Raw genomic sequence first — 24,449 nt, forward strand, 5'->3', positions numbered from 1 at the left:
CCATAGGTTTCTGATGGGGTCTTAAGGGGTCCTTAAGGGTCTTAAGTGGAATTTGGGGTGCTTGGGGGTGTTAAAGGTTGCATAGGGGTGCAAAAGGGGGTGCAGTTCTAGTCAGAAGCAGGTCCCATTTACTTCATTGGGACTTTCTCCCAGTCCCAGGTGAGTGTGCAGAGGCGGGCAGCAGGCGCAGTTTTGCTCTGCGTTGATGCTGTGCCCCCCCGACCCGCGCACAGGGACAGGACTGCTCAGCCAAGACAAGCTCGCTTGCGCGCACAGCAGTCGGACCCGAGACGGCCACCAGGTGGCGCCTGCAGCTCTCGGCTGCTGCCGGGCCGGCAGGGGCGTCTCCGTTGGCAGCCGGGCTGGGGCTCTGCCAGCGAGCGAAGCCCGCAGAAGGCGGCCCGGGCAGGAGAGAGAGGATGGCACCCTGGAGGGACTGTCAGGTGAGGGCGGGCAAGGGCTGGGGGCTCGCCCTGGGAAGCAGCTGCGTCCGCCCCTTGGGTGCACCTCCAGCAGTGCCAGCGCGGGGGGGCTCTGCAGGGGGTCGGGAATGCCAAGGGGGGCTCTGCAGGGGGGCTGTGCAAGCGCCTCCCCCGTTCCCCGGCTCACCTCTGTGCAGCCACGCGTCCCAAGATCACCTCTGCAGTCCCTTCAAGGTGGGTTACCACCAGGTGGTGGGGCAAAAAGGGGGGGGCACTCTGCTCATGCTCAGAGGTTTAGTCTTTGGAGCAGTCAAAGCAGAGAGCCCTTTTCAACCAGCAGATTTGTGTTTGGTGCAGCAATAAAGAGAGAGCTGCAGTCCTATCCACCCTTACCTGGGAGTAAGCCATGCAGACTGTAATGGAAATTGCTTCTGAGTAGACATGCATAGGATTGGGCTGTCAGTGGTGCTTACTCAGAAGTTGCTCCCCCTGCTTCCCAGTAAGTCTCCCTAACCTGATCATTAGATGCCCCCCCCCCAACACACACACACACAGCCAACTTTGGAAGTTGGTTTATTTTATTTTTTTCATATTTTATACCTCCCTTTCTCCAAGGAGCTCAGGACTGTGTATATGGTTCCTCCACCCCCCTTTTGTCCTCACAACAACCCTGCAAGGTAGGGCAGGCAGGGAGAGAGAGAGAGAGAGAGAGACTGGCCTAAAGTCAGTGGGGATTTGAACCTGGATCTTTCAGGTTTAAGTCCAACCCAGGACCACTACACTGTCCTGGTTCTTTGGATGATGGACTGTCCTCACCACACTATTTGGAGCACATGTGGTAGTCGGAGATAAATGCATGGTCCTCCTGACCTGCACATGATAAAATGGGTTGCTTTATCTCTGCCTTTGCTGAGAATTTCTGTCTCCTGCGCTCAGCCCCTGTGGCTGCTTTGAAGATCAAGAAAAGAGTGTTGATGATTTTCTCCTCCGTCTAAATTTCCTTCCAGCAGCTGCTTTTAGCTGTGTGGGGATGGAGGTAGAAATCCCAAATCAGCTGGGGGTGTGTGTGTTTCAGGTGTCGGTTACAATTAAACATCCCGTCTCTTGGGTGCCATTCTCCAGATCTTCAAAGCAGCCACGCTTTGGAACAGCTGATTCATCAAAACTTACCCAGGAAGCATTCATGAGATTCTAATCATGGATTCCTTGCATAATGTGTGGCTGAGCCAAGACTTCTGCACGCAGGGGCTTAAGATGGAAGCAGGAGGGGTGACACAAGCATGGCAAAATTAGTTCCATCTTAGGAGAAATGTGCAAGCTCAAGCATGGCTGGAAAGGTGGACAAAGTTGAGAACCAACTGCAAAGAAGCAAGCGAGGGTCTGTGCAAAGGTTTCTGCCTGAAACATGATAGCATTCCTTACACGCTTTTGCATTCTGGATTGTAGCTTGTAAAATGGCTCCCAAAATCTGTGGCTCATCAGGAAGTACTGGAAGTCCCATTGGACTTCACGGGGTGTATTTCTGAGTAAACATGCCTGGGATTGTTCTGATTGGGAATCAGCCGGTTAAAATGTCACTTTGGGCTGTTGACGTACTGTAAGGCTATCTGAAAAATGTGCTTTTGCTTTAGCAGAAACATAAATATGCAACAAGTCTGATATCTTGCAGAAATGGACATACTGACTGATAATATTCATAAGAGAAAGTTAGACTGCTGTGTGAAATTTAGCTGCTAAATGGCTGTCTTGTATAATCGACTGGAATGCCTAGTGCAACTGTATGTGGTTGGATAGAAATGTGCTTTTGTAAATACTTCCCTTTTAAATAATAATAATTTTAAATTAAAATTTTGTCATGCAAAGGTGAAACAAACATTGGCCAAAATGCATATCTGTGCTATAAATTGCTCTTGTCCGTTTTCTCTTCTCCAGTAGTGGCCAAAATTGTGGAAATTTTCTGAAAATTTCATATCGCACAATTTTGCAGGCTTGTAGGAGCTAAATGCAAATGTTTATATATCAATTGAAAGAGAATTTAATGCTGAATTCAGTACAAAAAAACCAGAATTCAAATATCTGCAGTACAAAAATGTTGTGCTGCAAATACAACCATGACAAATCTACTTTGAGTGTTTAGTAAGTAGCCTGTATTATTTAAAACAGCAGCACAGAGACATCTCATTGAGCCAACAAGTGTTTGAAGCTCCACCTTTGGTATTATGTGGTGCCAGGAAGCAATTATGACCTTAATTAACTGCCTTTTATTTAATGGACACTGACAGCAACTGTTACCCTGCACATGCCTGATCTCGTCTGATCTCGGAAGCTAAGCAGGCTCAGGCCTGGTTAGTACTTGGATGGGAGACCGCCTGGGAATACCGGGTGCTGTAGGCTTATACCATGATCTCGGAAGCTAAGCAGGGTCAGGCCTGGTTAGTACTTGGATGGGAGACCGCCTGGGAATACCGGGTGCTGTAGGCTTATACCATGATCTCGGAAGCTAAGCAGGGTCAGGCCTGGTTAGTACTTGGATGGGAGACCGCCTGGGAATACCGGGTGCTGTAGGCTTATACCATAGTCTTTCGAGACTGAAGGTTGCCAACCATCATCCTAATGGACACTTCATTTGCACAAGGTTTTTCAAACTCTGCCACAAATTTTCTATTAGGTTGAGGTCAGGGTTGTTTCCTGGTCAGGTCAACAGTGGAATGCCCTTTACTGTGAACCACTGCTTGCATACAGTGAGTCCCCTTTATCCACGGATTCAGAATCCATGGATTTGACCAACCGTGGGTTCTGAATCCACAGCTGGTAGACCCACAGAGGGCCTCCAGATGTGACCAAATGTGCCTTCTGGTCGCTTCTGGAGGTGTCCTGAGGAATGAGGAGGCCGTGTGCCGCTTCCTCGCTCCTCAGAAGGCCTCTTAGAGCCTTTGATTTGCCAAGAAACCGGAGGTGCCTCTTAGAGGCCTTCTGAGCCCAATGGAAGCAGCCCATGACCTCCTGCACCTCAGAAGGTATCTTAGAGGCACTTCTGGTTTCCTCCACAGCTTCTTCATGCCTCAGAAAATCTCGTATAAACCTCTTGTGAAAATAAGTTATTTTCTGATAAAACTGATAAAGTTTGAGAAAGTTTTAACTTAAGTGTTTATGTTTTAACTTTTCCCTACATTTCTGCTTTTGTGAAAATAAAACTGTTTAAATGTGTTTTTCTTCTGTGGCCTTGAAGTTTCCATCTCTTGGGAGTGTTATATCTCTAGATCAGAGAGCAAATCAACAATGTTGTATTTACTTATTTTGCAGGCATGGCAGGATGCCGGACTTGTCCTTTCAACCACAAGCAACGAGGCCTGCAAAATGTTCGATGCCACCCTTACTCAGGTTGGAAGATGGACAGGAGACTAATAGAAATTAAAACAAGCCATTAGAATTAATGTTTTTGTTGCCTAATTGCTTGAATGTTCAGTGCAGTTCCCCCTCCCACATACTGTTGTTTTTTGGGGTGGGGTTGGGAGGTAACATAAGAATTTCTTGAGGGTTAGACTTGCTAGATTGTTGCAGCAAACAGTTTTGTTGCACTTTAAAAACTGACAGATATATTGTGGCATAACTTTTATAGAAGTGTTTGTGTTTTTATTCACACCTGCAAAATCTGAAAGCATCAATATCAGGTTTACTGTCAGGTTTACACTGTAACCTTCAATGCAAAAACAGCAAATAATTGAATTATTCAATTATATCACAAATTCTACATAACAAACACCTCTACATAAGTTATGCTGCAATATATCTGTCAGTTTTTAAAGTGCAACAAAACTCTGTTAAATTTTGCATTTTGCCATTTCAGAACAATAATGCTGTTTTCAAATACTTCTAGGCATTCAGTCAACTCTGGTTGTTTTACCAACCATAAGAACCGATTAGTCCAGTGTTTCTCAACCAGTGATACGGGCTCCACTAGTGATGCTTGAGGTGGTATCTGGTGGTACTTGCAGGAGAACTCGCAGGATTCCTGGACACCATGAACTTGCTTCAAGATGTTATCCGTCATGAGTCATGTAGGCTATCCTGTATCCACTTTCCTGGGAGTAAGCCCCATTGAACATAGTTGAACTCATTTCTGAGTAAACATTTACAGGATTATGCTGTTATGCAATCTGGAATCTTTAAAGATCATGTTTGTAGAAATACTTCCATGAGTAGGTCTTTAAAGTGAAAAAAGTCTGACTTTTAATCACAGTAGTTAGGTGGGTAGTAGTTAGAGCAGTGGTTCTCAAACTTTGAGGGACCTTTACTCCCTCAGTAAGTTCTTACAGGGGAGGGACTAGGACAGCAACGCGAAAGGGGTCTGTTTGTGACTTACTTTATGAAGACAGGGCTGCAGCAGTCTGCAGGAGGTGGGGGAGCCTTGCACAGCGCTCCCCGAGGCTTGGAACATTCAGAGAAAGCAGGCGCAAAGCAGCTCCGGAGTGCTGCGCAGGGCTCCCCCACTTTCTGCAGCCTGCTGCAGCCCTGTCTTCATAAAGTCACAAGCACCCCCCTTGCACCCCCATATGGGCACGATCCTGGGAATCGCTTCCCTGCCTCTCCCCTTCTCCCGCTCCTTAAAGGGACGGGGGAACCTCTACACGAACTGGTGAGTCGCGACTTACCAGTTTGAGAAACACTGAGTTAGAGAAATACTGTTTTTGTTTGAGAGCTGTTAGTTATCTGAAATGACTTTGTCAATGCGGCCCAAAGGGTGGTGTAATCAGACTAATTGGTTTTTGTGTTTGGTGAAACAACCAGAATTGACTAATAATTCAGAAAGTATCAATGGAAGTAAGGAAGTGACCAAGTGAATGTTGCCCTTGGATAGCAAGCTGAAGATCTATTTATTGCCTGTGCTCTCTGCTGAGTGTAAGTTTCATAATTCAGAAGGTGAAGAACAACAGAACTTCTATTCCTAACAAGCTTCTTTTTTTAAATATTGTGATAGTATGCAACTTGGACAAATGATAAAAGTCTCGGAGGCATTGAAGGAACTCTCGCAAAAATGAAAGCTGCTGATCCTAATTTTAGTAAGTAATGCAAGAGTTGTACAGTCATCAATTATATCTGTTCTTCACATTTTACATTGCAAGGAGAAGAGACTATACAACCATGTTACTTGAAATCGATATAGAGCTTGCCACAGAAAGAAAAGATGAAAGAGGACAGTGGAAACTAGTCCCTTTAGGATCCATCAATGTTCACAATAATGGTTTGCAAACTTTGTGTTAAAACAGGGCTCTTTCTCAGTCTGGATGTTTTATTTTTTTAATGTGTGTAGTTCAGAGAGATACTGAACTACATAATAATAATAATAATAATAATAATACTTCTGAAGTAAGCCATGGCTATACTGACTATGATCAGTATAGAAGAGAACTTGAAAATTGCTTGTATGAGTTTTTGTTAGCATCCTGGGATTCCTAGATATCCTTTTTGAGAAAAGTATTTTTGCCATCTCATCTTCATTATCTGTGCCAACTTGATGACTCCAAAAAGGTGAACATTGTTTTATGGTTTGTATTGTTAGCCTTTCATTGTTGAATGATGATAAAGAGATGGAAAAATGAAAATCTGGAAAAAGAAAGTGAATTGATCTTCAGCTTCAATGAGTTCCAAATTCTATATTTTACCTCCCATTCTTTGTAATTACTATGTACATTTTTCTGCTCTTTTGTGGTCACATAGTGGGGAGAGTGGCCAATTAACCTGGTGTTTGTGGCTGTCCTGTCCTGCTCAACATTTTACTAGCATATTAGCTTCTGTTTTTGTTATAAAGGTTCACTTCATGCTGAAATGTATGATGCAAAGTATTTGTGATAAGATCCTCAGTGTGAAACTGACTTCCTAGGCTCAGCCTAGAATTTTATGCGTAAAGACCTACCTATAATTTTGTCTAATCTCTTTTTACGTTTGACTTTGTCTGCAGTCATGGGACATGTGATTGACAGTGGTTTGGCTCTGGTTGGCACTGGCTCTTCAGTGCGGCTAGACAAGAAACTAGATAGTGCCATAAGGACAATGGTGGCCCTTTCACAGTCTCAGTCGGTGACTGAGCGGGAGAAGTTGCACGTGTCTGCATTGGAGCTCTTTGCTAGCGGGTAAGCCATTGGTTTGTAGGGGGTCAAGATGGACGGCTCTGTGGCCCTTTTCAAGTAAAGTCTAGTTCTCTAGAAACATGTATCCAAACAGCATTATGGGCTGAAGCATAATGATTTTTAGCTTAATGGTTGGGTGTTTTTTTAAAGAAATGTAGTATTCTGAAGAGCCTCACTTGGTTTTCATTGTTTGATTGAAATTCACCCGCTGTGTAACCAGGGCTTTTTTTCTAATGGAACGCGGGGGGACGGAGTTCCGGCACCTTTTTCCAGGGGCCCCTCCCCTTTGGAGGCATTCCAAGAGGCGGGGAGCAAAATAGAGGCATTAGCTGGGTGGGTGCTGGGGGGTGCAGGGTGGGCGGGCGCCTGACCCCTGCCTGACAGCACAACGACCCCCTCCTGCCCCCATCTCCAAGCTCTCGCCTGAGTCCAGCTCGCCTCCCCTCCCCCCACGCTCTGCTTCCCTGAGGCTGCCATCCTATCCACAGTAAGCTCCATTCACTAAAGTGGACTTCTGAGTAGACATGCATAGGATTGGGCTCTTAGGCTGCAATCCTAGGCACTTTCCTGGGAGTAAGCTCCATTGACTAGAACAAGACTTACTTCAGAGTAGACATACCTAGGATTGGGCTCTTAATCCTGGCAGAGATATATATCTGCACCTGTTTTCACATGCTAAGGGCAGGTGAAAAGGGATTCTACATGTGTACAACGTGCTGTCCAGCCTTGCCAGAGATCCTCCTCGTCCTTCCCCCACAAGCATGCCCTCCGCCAGCCAGCGTTTGCAGCTCCTCTCCAGCAATGCACAGCAGCTGCTCAGGGCAGCAGAGGACATACAATTGCATGCCAAGCGCCTTCCCAAAGACACAGAGTATTCTGATACCTGAATTAAACCATATTTAATTGCTTGTTTGCAAATGTAGCTGTTTCTATGTGCACCTAAGGACCCCTCATGTAAGAATTCCTTTTTTGTTCTTACTCCCACATTTGCTTAGAGTAATTTTACTACATGGAACTCATGTAAGCCATTTTTCAGAATCCATTCACTGCTTCCTCTCCTCAAAGTAGTGCCACACTACATACTACACGCTACAAGTGCACCTGTACAGTATTTTTCCCCATGTGTAGAAAAAATAGCTAGGGGGAAAGGGGATGTGGAGATTGACAGCCCAATCCTATGCATGTCTACTCAGAAGTAAGTTCATCTTTAGGGGGAAGCACATAAAAAATATTTTATTTCTCCAATCAATCAATCAATCAATCAATCAATCAATCAATCAATCAATCAATCAATAAAAGATTAACAAGTTGTGAGTTCCTGCACCTTTTTATTTACAAAAAAAGCACTGTGTTTAACTAATGGGGTAGCTCTCCCTGTCTCAGTTGTTTCAGTTTCTAAATGGATTTAAAAGTACCAGCATCAGTTTTACAGAATCTAGAGGCCGCAGTGGTTCTCTTTGGGTCCTTCTATTTGTATCTGTTTTATGTTTGTGAAAGATACATAGCAGAGCACATACATTGTATGTAGAAGGTCCCAAACTCACAACCCAATCCTAGCCTTCCCCCCACCCCCCACTGGTGTGGCTGTGCTAAAAAAAGACATTTAAATCCCCTTACGCCTGTGTAAGCCTTCTGCTCTGCAATGAGTTTCCTTGGACCTGTGCTAGTGACTTCACTAGCGCAAATCCAAGGGGAGAAAGAGGGCGGGGAGGCAGCTGCTGGAGAGGATAAGATCTGGCACACATCATCACCTCCAGATCTACTCCCTTGGGAGCCTCCCTGCCCAGTTTTGCCCCTCCTTGTTCCCATCCTGCCCTCCTCCCACCTCCTCCCACCTCTCCAGCTGGCTTACCTCTGGGGGTGGGGTGGGTGAGAGAGCCAATGATGTGTGCAGGAAGGCTCCAGCCTTCCCATAGCATTCTGGCATCATGCTACTCGGGGTGCTGCGAGAAAGGACTTTCCAGCTCGCTTGCAGCAGTCACTGCCAGCGGAACACACGTGCCACTGGTAGTTGGGCCCAACAGGATTGGGCCATCCATCTGTAGCATCTTCAGGTAAGACAGAAAAATTTGTACCTGAAGCTCTGGAGACCTGCTGCCAGTCAGTGTTGACAGTACTGAGTTAGATGCACCAATGCTCTGACTGCTCTGGTATAAGGTGGTTTTGTCTGTTCCCACCATGTTCTTCACGACATATGACCCCACAAGGCAAAAGACCAGCAGCCTATGTCCAGCAGCTCACCAGCAGTTCAATAAACCCTCCTGGTTTTGCTGCTTGACTGGGAATGGAAGAAAAGTTGCCAAGTATTTGGCAGCCTGCTCTACTTGGCTAGTAGGCTGTGTTTGGTGTAGTGCAGTGGTTCTCAAACAGTGGGTCCAGACCCCCTTGGTGGGTTGTGACCCAATTTTTGGTGGGTCCCTCAGAGCCTCCAAAGAAAACACAAGTGATGGAAAGATCAGATAACTGATTGCCTCAAGCCCTGAGGCTATTCAAAATTCAGGTAGCTGCTAAGTGCCCCGCAAAGAGCTGAGCTCCTGAAGTTTGCAAACTTGTATAAACAAAGGGGGACAAATAAAGTCCGTCAAAGACAGGTGGTGGGGACAGGGGAAGGCTGGGTCACATATCTAAACCTCTCAAGCCTTGAGGTTGTTCATTAGGGCTGCCTCGTTATGTGAAATGGATCAAGTTTTTTTGCAAATAAATGAAATATTACTTGTAAACATAAAAATATTTCTTTTAAAATCATCATTTTTTTTAAAGTCTCATAAAGCTAGGTGGGTCATGACTGACTGTCATTTTAAAAAGTGGGTTCCAGTGCTAAAATGTTTGAGAACCTCTGATGTAGTGGAGTACAAGCTCGTTCTTTTGAAATATATATAGCAGTGGTTCTCAGACGTTTAGCACTGGGGCCCACTTTTTAGAATGAGAATCTGTCGGGACCCGCTGGAAGTGATGTCATGACCGGAAGTGACATCATCAAGCAGGAATATTTTTAACAATCCTCAGCTGCAATCCTACCTACACTTATCCAGGAGTAAGTGCCATTGACTATCATTGTTAAAGGAATAGATATATTAGCTTGTTAAAAATACAGGTCTGTAACATTTCTCCAAATCCAGTCACATACCAGGGCAGCATCAAGTCTAATCTATTAAAAATGAAATATTGAAATGAATGGGGACCCACCTGAAATTGGCTTGCGACCCACTAGTGGGTCCCAACCCACAGTTTGAGAAACACTGATGTATAACATTATGAACAAGGCTTGCAAACAAGTCCATACTAGTCTATACATATAAAAATAGTCTTCTACATGCACATTCTGCATTAATCATTGCTGTGTAAAAGGAAAATAGCAACACCAAAAAAACTTATCTTCCTATTTATGTGAAGAAAATTTTTACCTGTTAAAGGTGTCCTAGCAAGTGGCTATTAACAAGCCTTCTGTGTGCCTGACCTTTTGAATTTCTTCCCCATAGGCAGCTCCCTAGAGCTTGTGACACTTGGGAACAAATTCTACAGAACCACCCAACTGACTTGCTAGCAATCAAATTGGCCCACGATACTTATTTTTACTTGGGGCAGCAGACTCAAATGAGAGACTCCATTGCCCGAGTCTATAGTCACTGGACCCCAGATGTTCCTCTTAGTAGGTAAGTACGTTTGTCCCTGCTGTTACGTGCATGTCTCTCTGATTCCAGGGAAGACTCAAAATCAAGACTACTGGATAAGAAGTGTTGGCTCAGTAGTTTTCAGCCAGGGTGCCATGGCATTTTGGTCTGCCACGAATAGGTCAGCAGGTGTGCTGCGGGAGTTCAGAGCACAGCGGTTGAAAATTGCTGAAAAACCCACCCAAGTTCTGCTGCTCTATTTCTAGGGCAACTGTCTAGGGCAAAATCCTTATTTGTCTGTCTCTCTTCCTCTGTTACCTCCACAGACAACCACTGTGTTCAAACTCCCATGGCACACGTATAGCCCTTTCGCAGCACGCTGGTTGCTGGCCCTTGACATTATGATATGAACCTAGGCAAATTCCTCAGTTTACCTCCTGTTGAGTCTGATTCGTCTTCTCAGCTAAGGTCCTTTTCAAAAACTGTTTCAAATGTAGCTCTGATGTAGGTGAAGTCCCACAGCTCTGTGCCCCCTGGACTATGCCCCTGATAATGTTGTTTATGAGACCTGAGGTTGAGAGAATAAAGGACTTCTTTCAGAGGCCAGCCAATGAATCTGTGACTGTCAAGATTTCCCAACTTGCACCTCATATTCTTAGCCATTAGGTGCTATTTGCTCTCACGTATGACAAGATGGTACTGATTTACTACACAGACTTAATTTACTACTTGCTAATTTCTAGCAAGAACTGACCACAACTTCGAAGTTCTTATAAAGTTTATAAAGTATAACAGTCTCATTTGGAACATTAATTAATGTCCTTGATTCTGAAAGTCTTTCACCTTTTTTTGGATAGCTATTTGAAAGGCATGTATGCCTTCGGCCTGCTGGAAACCAATTTATATGATCGTGCTGAGAAACTTGCCTACGAGGTAAAAGAAGAAGAAAAAAGGAAAAGCCAGACTTTGATAAGCAATACGGGGCTTTAATTTTGGAAGGAAGCTCTAAGTGAGAAGGTGGTAAATTGGGCTGTGGATGTAGTTTCTGAATCATTAAAAGAAGATTCTTTACCAACATCATTAAAATGTTCAGGCTGTTAATACTGTTGGGACCTGGTGGGTGCAAAGGGCCCTCATGTCTTCTGTTCATTCCCCCAAGCCGTATTATTTTCTTGGTCTCTGCTCCTTAATTGGGCATCCAACCTGTCTTTCCTATAGATATTGACAAACCAATGTCTACCGATATCCAGGAAGCTCTGAAGTAGAATATGGAATGGATTTGTTCTGTGTTGCTGGGGAGCAGTGATTTTCAACTGGTGTGCCATGAAAGATCCACAGGTGTGCTACAGGAGTTTGGAGCACAGCAGCTGAAAACCACTGAAAAACTCTTCCAGTCCTAGGCTCTTTTTCTAGAGCACCTGTCTGTAAGTAAGGAATTATCTGCTGCAGAGCTGGTGGAGTAAGGCAATCTGTTACTACAGACAGTTGCTCTAAAAACAGAGCTGCAGAACCCAGAATGGTCTCCCAGAAGTGACATCACAAGAGGCAAAGACCATAGAGAAGATCATAGAGCTCAGTGTGCTATGAGAAATAAACAAAAAACACTGAAAATCGCTGCCCTAGTGAGTACACTTTCCACCCACCCACCTCTCACTCTTGTATTAGGCTTTGGCTATCAACCAGACGGATGCGTGGTCTGTCCATTCCATAGCTCATATCAATGAAATGAGAGGAGACCTGAAGAGCGGGCTGGAATTTATGAAGCAAACCGAGAACAACTGGAAGGTAAGCCTCCTATGATCTTGCATTCTGAAATGACTGCCTGCACTTTCACCCGCTGGAAGCCCCTCGTCTTCATTCCTCCTTCCACCTTTCTGCAACAGATATTCTCTGTAGCAGCGAGGGACCTAGTGGAGTGTTCCATCCTCAGATGGGTATGTTCACTCATTGAAAGAATTATTTTTTAAACCCCCCAGAAGAGCTCTGTGAAAATGGAATACTGAGGCAGAGAACAGTCAAGGCGCAAAAAGTTAGGATGTTGCCTGGAAAAATAAATAATGAACCCAGAGGGATTAGGGAAGAGAAGAAATTGGCCTCCTGAAGCCTTATGGTAAATATTCTGGGACGATGCATACTGCAGGATTAAAAGCCCCCCTGCATTATATAGTGAAGTTTCGGCTGTTCTATTTGAGAGAGCTTTGGGGACAGCTGGCTGATGTGCTGGGTCTTGTGTGTATGACTACTGATTATGTGTTTACTTTTTGGGGCTGTTCTTGCTATTGTTGGGAACTGGGTACTGTGTTAACCTTGGTTTTTATTACATTCTTATTGTATGCTGTCGTGGGATATAAATCTGAAAAAAATGAAGTAATGAGGTAAACCTCCTGTTTTGAGAGCCAATGTAATGCAATGGCTAAAATGTTAACTATAAGCTAGAAAGCGCTGGGCTCAGGTTTTGCCACAAGGATGGACTCACTGAGTAAGCTATGATGACATCTGCTTTCTCATTGGTAATGGGCATATAGTATTGGCCTCCCTGCAGGGCTCTTGCAAAGACTGATTGTGCAAGTTATGCAAAATGTCATTGTTGAGATGAGAAGCTACACTGGTAGTCGCATTTTTAAAAATGGTCTAGATTTAAGGACCAAATCCTATCCAATTTTCCAATTCCAATGCGGCCGTGCCAATAAGGATGGGGTTGGGGTGCAGTCATGCAGGTTGCCCTCACTTTGTGGTTGCAGGCAGCTGCACCAGTGCTGGAAAGTTGGATAGAATTGGGCACTTTGTCCCTGGGCAGCTGTTTTGCCAAATCCCCAGTCCAAGCTTCACCTAGAAAGCCTATGCCCACTTTAAGTTAATTAGCTATACTGTGTTCTCCACCAATGGCCCTAGTTCTGCACTACTGGACCCCACCACCAGGGTAGCTCGCCTGTTCAACCTGCAGAGGTCTTCTTTCCTCCCCTCTCCTGCTAGCAGCTTCTCCAGCCACCACAGCAACACCTTGGACCTCAGCAGGTCCTGGGCATGGCAGTCACACACCAATCTCAGTGTCTCCAGCAGTCTCTGTTCCAGCAATCCTCAGAGGTCCATTTGCCCATCTGTCCATTAGTCAGTCAACAGGTCCAGTAGTCCATTAGTTCCACAGTCATTAATCCATCAGTTTAACTATTGCGCGCTCTCTCTCTCTTGCCTTCCATCGCCAAGCTTTCCTCCTTCTACTCCCTTTTCCTTTCTGCAGGTGCTGCTTTTATCCCTGAGTGCTCTGTTGCCTTCAAGTGGCTGCAGCTGTGGGGCACACTCACTGCAGTCTAAGGCCCTGGGGTTAACCCTATGCTTGCCTGCCAGAGCAAGGGGCCAATGAACACCACACCCGATCTCCTCAAGGGATTTTGCACATATCCATTACAGCAGCCAGTTAGGAGTCCCTCATACAGAGTTCTCGAGTGTCATTCAAGGCTTTTAGCTTATTGCAGCCTAAGTTGTACAAAGTTGTGATTCTTGGCTTATTGTAATTTTTTTCTTTCTAGGATGGCGATATGCTTGCTTGCCATAACTACTGGCACTGGGCATTATATTTTATTGAAAAGGTATGTGGACAGTTCAACCGTTGTATCTAAATCTCCTAGGAAATCTTTGCTGGATGGTTCATCTACCACCATCCTCTCACCATACAAGTATTCTTCCACTTAGGGCGCAGTCCTAACTAACTTTTCAGCACTGACACAGCTGTGCCAATGGGGTGTGCACTGCATCCTACTGTGGGGAGGCAGTCAAGGAAGCCTCCTCAAGATAAGGGCGTGTTTGTTATCTTTCCTTGGGACGGCATTGTGGCTAGGTCAATGCTGGAAAGTTGGTTAGGATTGTGCCCTTAATTCGATTCTCCCTGATTTGCCCAATAGCCTTGTTTCTCACGCTGATATGAAACAAGTTGTACTATCAAGTGCGCTAGCCCTTCTCTTCACATAGTATTTCATGCTTCAGAACAAGGTCACTGCTTCTTTTTTGCCTGGAGAGGAAAAAACTGTTGCCCTCTGATCTGGAAAGAATCTGTTGTGCAGGAATGTGAAGAATTAGGGCCCAATCCTATCCAATTTTCCAGCACTGGTGCAGCTGCAATGCAGCCACGAGGTAAGGGAAAAAGACGTTCCCATACCTTGAGGAGGTCTCTGTGACCCCCCACCCCCGCAGGATGTAGTGCATGATCTATTGGTACAGCTGCACTGGCCCTGGAAAATTGGATAGGATTGGGCCCTTCCTCTTCACAGGAGCAGAATCTGATATTGTGACCCATGCCACCACTTCTGTGGTTCTTCTCTTGAGTGTACTCAAGGGCTCAGGGTGTCATATGCACCCCGATGTCCTAAAAAGAACAACTTGGTGGGTTTCTTTGAGCATAACACTACCATGGGACAGATAAGTTGTTACAAAGGACAGTTGCCCTAGAAATTGAACCGTAGAAACTGCCCTAGAAACTGAACCACAGAACCAGGAAGAGTTGCCTGGAAGTGACATCTCAAGTGGCAAAGACCATAGAGATCTGTGTGCCCTGAGAAGAAAAATGTTGAATATTCCTATATTATTTGCTGGTTTCAGGGCAAGCTAGGATTTTGCTTCCAACTCATTGTAGAAGAGCAGTACTTCAGGAGTGTTAAAGAGCTCTATCATGAACAAAACAAACCCTGCTTGAATAGATGATTCTTTAAATTTTAGCCAGCAGAGCTGACATTATGTGAGTACTTTCCTTCGCAGCAGATTAAGGGCACAATCCTAACCAACCTTCCAGCACTGACCTAAGGACAATGCAGCTCTGAGATAAGGGAACAAACATTCCCTTACCATGAGGAGGCCTCCATGACTGCCCCCCCAACTGCAGGATGCAGCACATGCCCCACTGGCATGGAAATTTGGTTACAATTTGGGCCTAAGTTACATTAGAACAGGATTCAGCCTCTGACCTGTGTGAGTGGTGTCAAGCATGCTATAAGATTGTGGAAGTGGGGCATGTGTGCTGCAACACTTAACAGCTGTTTCCTGAAGATTCCTGTTATGGGTGGTGACTTCTGCAGTCAAACTGCAGGGGGCAACCCAAATAGGACAAGGTCATCTCTTACCAATATGCTTTCACAAAAGCAATTGTTCGGTGTGCTGACAGTGTGGTGGAAGGGTTGGGCCATGTTGCTCTTTGGACTTTTGTGTACAATCTAATTTCACTATAGAGGTCCTTCATGGCAGTTGCAAAGTTCACAATGTGATGGGTTGGAGGTAATATTTTAATGCAGAAAGGATTTCTCACTCTTGGTACAGTCATTATGTTTACATTCTGTTACTTTTTTGTGTTCAGGGATGTGTACAGTATATGTATGGATTTATGTTTTTAACCTTTTATCTTGCTTTCGGAATAAGAAAATTTGGTTGATAAAGTTCATGCTTTAAAAAAAAAAATCAACCTTGTCCTAAATCAATCCTCTGCTGTAGGAGTTTATTGTTTCCAAATCTCCAAATAAAAATGAAGTGCTCTTTGCTTTGCAGGGTGACTATGAGGCTGCTCTGACCATTTATGACACTCATGTAAGTGTGAGCCACTTCCTTACCTGCAACTGAAATGTTTTCAGTGCTTCTCTTTGTATTGTGCATGGCTGTTTTTTCCCTCCGCTTCATACTGAAATAACTAGACTTGTGACCAAAAAAACTGAATTTTGTGACCTGTATAAACTATGCACCTTGCACAAGTTGGTGTAATGTTTTTTTTATCTTGCATAATTTTATTTTTGCAATTTTTTACTATTTTGTACAAAGTTTGCTGGAAATGGGGAGGAACGGAGAGCTGTGGGGGGGCAGACGCTGAGAAACCCACTTCCTTTTTTTGTTGGCTTCTATACTTATTTTGCTCTCATCAGCCAAAGTCTTAGAGGACCTGCAGGAGGGAATTTATTAAGGCGGCAATAGCAGGACATGTACAGAGTAAGGTGGGAATTTTGCATTGAAAAGGCCTGCAACATCTGCAGCAGGCCAGATGTGAATCCAAGAGGTAGTATTTAGGGTGGGGGCAGCATGTAATTTTATGCACAGTGACACTTTGCCTTTTCCAGTGAGTGGCTCCTGCCTGCTTTCTGTTACTCAAAATCTGCACAATTTGTGCTTGCCTTTAGCTCATTCACCAAAAGTGACATAATATATGGAGATTTGAGGATCCAGCATGGTTTGTAACAGAATTTGGGCTTACTTTGTGCAGAATTTATTTAAATGCTTTAACACAGAATTCAGTCCTATTTGAGCCCCCCCCCCCCAACCTGGAAGATTAAAGTGCTCGGGGTTGGGGTGTGGTTAGTCTACATATAGCAATCTTGAGTATACTTTAACCAGTGTCTCCCAAACTCCTGATAGGTGAGGCACCCCCATTAAAGTTTTCAAGCACATGAAGCTGTTATAACGGGAGGGGGAGGGGGGAGTTTTCAGTGGACCTGTGGAATCTGCAGGTTCAACATTCATGGATTGACTCACCACAGATACCAGGTTCCACATTTAAAGCACTTCCAAAACAAAGTGCAAAAATTGGGGCATCTAACATTTTCATGAGCAAACTGTGCTGTTTCCCAGTATATGAAGCTGTTTTTAGTGCTGAAAAACCCAGATCACACTGAGGTTTATTTGTTTATTTAGGTTCCTTTCTTCTCCCAGGTTTGCTCCAGAATGTATTGTGATGCATTCTGAGGTAAGCCTGAGAAAAGACCGGAACCTTTGTATGCATGACCTGGAAGTGAGGTTTTCAGGGCTAAAAACAGCTTGACGTGCTGGAACTCAGCATGATTTGGTTGCAAAATGGTAAGAATCCTGATTTTGGCACTTTTTAAAAACGTGCTTTAGGTGTAGACCCCCCCATAGCCACAGATCCTGGTATCAGGGGGAGGGGGTTCTGAAATGGATACCATGGTTCAGCCTATATATGAGTAGGTTGTGTTGCTCTGCTCTGCTTACTAACCACTCCAACAACTCTTTGGTTTTAAATTCAAGAGAGCAAAGGTTAGCCACAGTGGTACTGTATAAAGTTCAAGAAACTTGTCTCATAAAAAAAATCTAAGCAGGCTATTGTTCTTTTAGAATTGTGCTTCTCCTTTTTATAGATCGCTCCCAGGTACCAGCTGAATGGGTCCATGCTGGACGTGGTGGATACTTGCTCCATGCTTTATCGACTGCAGTTGGAAGGTAAAGGATGTTTGTGGAACTTCACAGAAGACTTCAGTAGAAGGCCCCTGTTTCATTTGTCTCTGACCTCTCTGTAACCTTCCCTTTCCTTGACAGAATTAAGCAGAAGAAAGAGGAAGAAAGGGGCAGCTTTGTTGTGGTGTAGCCCTGCACAGCAACCCCCACAATTTGCTTGGCTGCTAAACCTTCCCTCTTTATTCACCCTCCCACCCTCACCTTTGCTGTGCTGGGTGACCTCTGTGCCCACTGGACTAGGTTAAGGGCACCCTCTAGTGTGAGAGTGATCAGTACAGAAATCATAACCTTTAAATATTATGTTTTTACTTTTTAAAAAACATGTATTCCTTTTTCTTTTTTTTTTAAAGAGCACTTTCTGATTCATATCTATTCATTTATTTTAGACATGGACACCCCTACTGTCAGAAAAATAACGCCCAAGCTGGTTTATGACGGGGGAGGGAGGACCCCTTATAACTAAACAGCAATGAAACAGTAAAACAGCAGTTTAAAAAAAAAACATAGGCAGCAATATAACCAGTTAACTGCACTGCTGATGTTTGCTGAAATAAAATTGTCTTTATTGCCCTGGAGGCAGAAAGAAAACCGACAAGGACAGGGCAAGGTATAATAGGGATAGAGGTGAGGGGACAATCCTGGGGTAAGCAGGTAGGGACAGGGGTGACCCACGGGCAAGAGAGAAAATTTACATAGTGCACATGGTTCAGCATGGCAGGTGGGCAGCACCAGACCTTGGTCTCAGGCCAAGCTGGATCTGCCCCATCAATGATCAGTGTTCTGGGCTAGCTGAAGGCTCCCAGCAGTGTTCCAAGGCAACCCCATGGCAGTGGTCCAGTTGTCACCACAGGATGCAACATGGCAGCCAGAACCAGGAATGTGCATGGTTGGTGCTCTAGTTGCACTTGGACAGAGACAGCCCTGACCATAGGTGAGATCTGGCACCTAGGCTCAAAACCAGGTGCCAAAGCACTGCCCAAGCTAGGAGCCTGGGCTTTCAATGTGGGTACAGCCCCTGCTTCCCCACCCAGAACTGATTGTGCTCCTGTTCCCGAAGTGGAAGCTTGACTGTCAGGGAGTGACTCAAGTCCTGCCTGGATTAAAACGTGAACAGATTTGCAGCCTGATGTTATTACTGGCAACCTTCAGTCTCGAAAGACTATGGTATCGCGCTCTGAAAGGTGGTTCTGGCACAGCGTCTAGTGTGGCTGAAAAGGCCGATTCAGGAGTGACAATCCCTTCTGGAGTGACACTGGGAGCAAGTGCAGTCTGTCCCTGGTCTGTCTCCCTGGCTATGGGCCTTCCTTCTTTGCCTCAGTCTGTTGGCAAAGTGTCTCTTCAAAATGGGAAAGGCCATGCTGCACAGCCTGCCTCCAAGCGGGCCGCTCAGAGGCCAGGGTTTCCCACTTCCCATGCAGCCTGATGTGATGCACATTTTTCTGTAAGTCAGCCTGCACCCTAGTGGCTGTGCATAGCATTGCAGCCTAAAGAAGTCTATAGTTTTTCTCACTTTGAAATCTGGGTTGGGTCTTTTCAATATGTGTAACTAATTCCTAGGTGTGAAGGTGGGCGACAGGTGGAAGGGCATCAACCAGCTGGCCAAGAAGCACGCTAAAGACCACACCCTGATTTTCAACGATGCCCACATTCTGATGGCCTCGTTGGGGGCCCAGGACCACCAGACCACACAGGAACTCTTGAAAACGCTCCAGGAACTCTGTTCTTCGTAAGCATAAAACTGTTTTAGGCGTGAACAGCTTCTCCAGCTCCAGGTGGTGGGGCTGACACCTTTGCACTATTATCAGCATGACTGCTGGTGCAAGAGAGTTTCTCAGAGCACTGAGTGGCTTCCAAAAGCAAGGAAAGTTTCCGAATCTGCATAAGACTGAGAGGAAAGCTGTTGCAAGTGGTGTGGGGGAAGAGCACGAGGCACTGTTAAGAGCCTTAGTTCTAATTCCAGCCCTGTCTTACTATTCTTGATAAGTTATTCTCTCCCCCCCCCCCCCCAAAAAAAAAGCTTATTTATTTTAGTGTTTGCAGTGGTGCAATGATAGACTTTAAAGTGCAGGAGCCTGGCATTCCTCCCCACACCAAGTCATGCTCAGATAAATCCTCCAGACACACTAACTTTAAATGACTTCCCGAGACTGTTTTCTTCTCCTGTTGCTTATTTCCACATTGAAACTAACTGTACTTCATTTAAAGATCTTCTAGCTCATTTCATCCTGCTCTCAAAATGCGCATGGGAGGGCTCCAGGACCAGGTTGTGTTTTGTTGTCTTGTGTACTCCCTGCGGCATTTGGTGGGCCACTGTGAGATACAGGAAGCTGGACTTGATGGGTCTTTGACCTGATCCAGCGGGGCTCTTCTTGTGTTCTTATGTTCATGGTTGTCATCCAAGTTTCCCCCATAGCTGCCTTGATCATGGTCCCATGGGTGCCACCAGACACATCAAGTACCACCAGTGGTGCAAATACAACTGGTTGAGAAATGCTGTCTTAGAATAATTATATCTCAATAGCTTTCATTAAATGGATACAAGTCCTGTTTATTTATACCACCTTTCCTCCAATGAGCTCAAGGTGGTGTACATAGTTCCTCCCCTCTTTTTGTCCTTGTCATCCCTGTGAGGTAGGTGAGGCTGAAAGATAGTGACTGGCTGAAGGTGACCCAGGAAGCTTCACGGCCGAGTGGGGCTTGCAAAACAGCAAGAAATTATTGGTTTATTAATCTTATTAATCTCATATTGTATTATCACTTCCCCTTTCCCTTTTCTAGGGCACCTGGTGAAGACCATGAACTAAACTTGGCTCCAAAACTGGGGTTGCCTCTTTTGCAGGCATTTGTAGAGTTTGGGAATAACAATTACGACAAGGCAGTGGAATTATTGTACCCCATTCGGTACCAGCTGGTTGAGATTGGAGGAAGCAATGCTCAGGTCAATATTTTTTTTGTTCAATGAATGTGTTGTTGGTTTTGTCTGGTCCTGCAGCAGTGTCTCAGGGGAGGCTGACATAAATACAGGGAAGGATGGAAATTGAGCTGGCAGGAGGAACTGGTGTCATCAGGACTGGGTGAGGGCACAGTAAAGTTGTAGCTTTGAGTTTGAAAAAACAAATTTAAATAAGAAGCGTTGAATTGGGTACACCAGTGATTTTTTCCAACCACTGTGCTGCAGCGCACTGGTGTGTCACAGGAGTTTGGAACACAATGATTGAAAATTGCTGAAAATCTGTCCCAGGTTCTGCAGCTCTGTTCCTAGGACAACTGTAGTAATGAATTGTCTGTCCTTCTTCCTCCATGGGCTCTTCCAGACCATTACTAGACAGTTGCCTTAGAAGCAGAGCGGCAGAACCCAGAGGAGTCTCTAGGAAGTAGACCATTGATTTTTGCTTGGTTACCCAATGTAACTGCTTCAAAAAAAGCCACAGCTGTGCCTCTTTTGGGTTCTTGATTGGTCTTCTTGGCTGCCACTCATGCATCTGCTGACTTCAGAAGTGACAGGTGAAGACCATAGTGGTCAGTGTGCCATGAGAAGATCACTGCATTTATACTATACCTTTTAACAGAGGTTCATAGATAAGCAGTCTCTCATCTCCAAGAAATGTCATCTTGTCCCGCTTCTATGTGGTCAGTAGCAATAGGCAGTCCATTAAGGGTTATGAAATCAGAAGCAAGCAATCTGGTGTTGATTGTTTTCAGTTATGGCGGAATTGGTTCTTTTTCTGACTTAGTAACTCGAAACATGCTTGTGCTTGGAATTTGCACTTCCACAACTGTTTAAAGACATTCATAGAAACAAATGAATGTCATGGGCTATGTCAGAATGCCAGATGCAAGGGAGGGCGCCAGGATGCAGGTCTCTTGTTATCTGATGTGCTCCCTGGGGCATTTGGTGGGGCCGCTGTGAGATACAGGAAGCTGGACTAGATGGGCCTATGGCCTGATCCTGTGGGGCTGTACTTATGTTCTTAACTACAACTGTGGTTTGCCCCATAACGTAATATAGTAGCACATCTTTCCTTCAGGGAAGCTGAAATAGCGAATGACCAACTTTTCCTTCCCTTTCCATTACCAAACAATTAACTTGTGTTGTGTCTTTTAAACTTTTCCCAGAGAGATGTTTTTGCCCAGTTTCTGATTCATGCTGCTTTAAACTGCAAATCAAAAGCAAACCAAAAACTTGCAAGGTGAGTTATTACTTTTTGAATACAAAATTATGAATGAATGTATTTGCTCAAAAACCAAGGTGATATGTAACAATCTGTCTGTGGAGGAAAACAAGGACAGATATCTGGTCAGCCTGGGATGGGGGTGTGAGACTTCTCATTGCACACTGTCTGGCCCACAGGTGTACCTATTTGGCCCTTGTTGCATATATGCAACTGTGGGCAGCGACGGGTTAAGGACATTTTCATATTCTGCTCGTCTTCCTTTCTCTTAGATGCCTCCTAATAGAACGTGATGAACTGAAACCGAATTCACCACTGACAGAGCGACTGATCCGGAAAGCTACAGCCATTCATGCAGTGGGATGACTCTTAAGAATCTGACAGCTCAGAGCTTCTGATCAACATTATTAATCGCCTGCTTTCTATTCTGTCAACAAGGAAATTGCATTGTGGGCTCACACCCTTGCATAAATCATAAATAGCAAAGGTGTTTGGGAATGTGCTGTTAGAGGGGTTCATCTTCACTCCTCGACTTTCTGAAATGTTTCTTAATCTTGTGCGCCTCTGATCAGTTTGCTTATGTGTCTGCGGAGATGCTCTTTTCACATACATATAGAAGCAAAAGCAAGTGGGGTATGAGTTGATTGCAAGAGAATCTTCCTCTAGCCAGCAAGATATTTGCTATTCTGGAAATGGCAGTGATGATTATTTATAATTAAGAGGAAGAGGAATAATATAATTAAGAGGAACAGAATCAGGCAACAGAATCCAGACAAGATGGTTATACGTAGAGCATAGTAAGAATATACGGGTTTGGTTCCATTGCACAAGCACTGTTAAAATGGTGAACAAGGGCCTGTCATAATTTGGAAATTATAACTATGTTGCAGCCCATGATTGGGGGATACAGATCTGTTGTATCTGTCCAAAAACAGATCTTAAATTCAGGGTGGTTGTGCACATTTTATATTACAAATGGTGATGTCATGAAAGGTACACTTGAGAATATATTTTCTAGATTACTTTTGAAATATGTGTTGCTTTTCTTGCAAATGTTTCACAGATTCTTCTAAACAGTCTCAAAGAGAAATAGTTGACTAACAGCCCAAGCCAAAGCCTGTCTACCCAGAAGTAAGTCCCATTGAGTTCAGTGGGATCCCCTTACTGCAGGAGCAGGTGATATCTGCTGTGCTATGAAGGGCGTAACAGGGAAGAGCTAGTGCCAAATGGCAGTTGTTGCTGCAAATTCTCATCAGTGGCGATCAGAGGCAGGGGGTTGCTCTAGGCTCCTCCCCCTCCCACCAACCCTTTTTCTCTGGGCCAAAATGGTAACCACTGCTAACAGGTGACCTTAAGTCACCTAGGTTCAGTGAGGTCACTGTCCCATCCAGTGTTTTACAACAGCTATGTTCAACGTTTTCCTTTCATGGCACACTGACCTCTATGGTCATCTCTATGGTCTTCACCTCTTGTGATGTCGCTTCCAGGAGACTCAACTGGAACTGAACTCAACTTCTAGGAGTTGGAAGTGTGGCTCTGTTTCTAGGGCTCATGTCTCTGATAACAAATTATCTGTCTCTCTTCCTCTGGTGGCTCTGCACAACCTAGAAGATATTTTTCAACCATTGTGCTGCAAATCCCACAGCACACAAGTTGAAAATCACTGGCTATAACATGTTAGCAGTACAGGTTGAGTCTCATTATTGGCATGGGTTCTTTCCAAGCACTCAAAATGCACTATAGCATAACAATTTAAAAAACAAAGTTTCTTTGCTCTGATTATTTAAAACAGCCTTGCTGACCTTTGTGATGCAAGATAAGAGTCATTAAGACAATCCATCCATCAGTCCTCCTCCAAGCACTTAAAAGGTGCTTCATTCAGTCCCTCCCTTCACCAATGCAAAGTAATCACCTTTCTTTCATGTGCTCAGGGGGAAGGGAGGGGTCCGCTGGAGAGAGAAGGACTGATGAATTGTCAGTCAGCTGCCCCCCTTTAATGAGGCTATTGTTAAAGGACCAGTTTTTTTTTTTTAAGGGATGCATTTTTTGCCTTTTCCAGGGATCAGCACATTCCTTCTCATTTGCAGTGGCCATTTGTGCTGAGTCAAATCCATGTATAAAAAATCCATGTATAAATAGGCTGGATCTGTATAAAAAATCCATGTATAAATAGGCTGGACCTGTATACAGCCCAATACACAGTGGTGTTGCTGAAAGTTGCACTGGTGTGGGACATGAAAAAAAGAATAGATTCACAAGTGCTTACTAATCTTCATCTCTTGATGTCTAAAGCCAAAATATGTGACTTTATCCTTATCAAAACTATAAACAGCTGATAAATGAAAAAACAAAATTTAAAAAAGTGACAGCATAACAAATGAGGCTTAACAATTATAGAACACCAAGTGACTTTTCAAATAGTACTGTATGTACTCAGTGCTTTAACAAAATCAAAATCCTGTTCCTGAACATTCCAAGCTCTGTGCCAAGGAAAACCAAAATTATGCAAAACTGCACAATTGTGCATATTTAAAGTTTTGCATAATTCTGGTATGGTAGTCATAGTTTACTCAGAAGTTAAGTCCTACTATGTTCAATGAGTCTTTGGATGAAATTCCATATACAGGTCCAGCCTTGTTATACATAAAAATAATAATAATAATAATATACAGTATTTATATACCGCCTTTCTTGGTCTTTATTCAAGACTTTATTCAAGGCGGTTTACACAGGCAGGCTTATTAAATCCACGCAGGGATTTTTACAAATTGAAAGAAGGTTCTCTCTTTCAAGAACCACCACGTTCAAGGTGTTACACTCCGATCTGGTTTAACATTCTGGCCTCCATCCTCCCACGCTCCGAGCAGATGGAACAGCTCAGCTGCAGCTTGCCAGCTG

General features: G+C 44.4%; 1 protein-coding gene and 1 pseudogene across 1 annotated transcript; both read left to right on the top strand.

Annotated features, from left to right (window-relative positions):
• The first annotated feature begins 340 nt into the window (after positions 1 to 340).
• On the top strand, positions 341 to 22,582 carry TTC38 (tetratricopeptide repeat domain 38). The gene is made up of 14 exons (XM_066632178.1): positions 341 to 443; positions 3,726 to 3,803; positions 5,401 to 5,482; positions 6,382 to 6,553; positions 10,030 to 10,203; positions 11,019 to 11,094; positions 11,827 to 11,946; positions 13,689 to 13,748; positions 15,691 to 15,729; positions 17,283 to 17,364; positions 18,937 to 19,105; positions 20,158 to 20,317; positions 21,496 to 21,569; positions 21,824 to 22,582. Exons 1-14 carry the CDS (start codon positions 420 to 422, stop codon positions 21,915 to 21,917), a joined length of 1,404 nt encoding a protein of 467 aa, XP_066488275.1. The 5' UTR covers positions 341 to 419; the 3' UTR covers positions 21,918 to 22,582.
• On the top strand, positions 2,697 to 2,816 carry LOC136656388 (5S ribosomal RNA; annotated as a pseudogene).
• Positions 22,583 to 24,449: the final 1,867 nt, after the last annotated feature.

The sequence above is a fragment of the Tiliqua scincoides genome, chromosome 6, assembly GCF_035046505.1.
Source record: "Tiliqua scincoides isolate rTilSci1 chromosome 6, rTilSci1.hap2, whole genome shotgun sequence".
Taxonomy (NCBI): Eukaryota; Metazoa; Chordata; class Lepidosauria; order Squamata; family Scincidae; genus Tiliqua; species Tiliqua scincoides.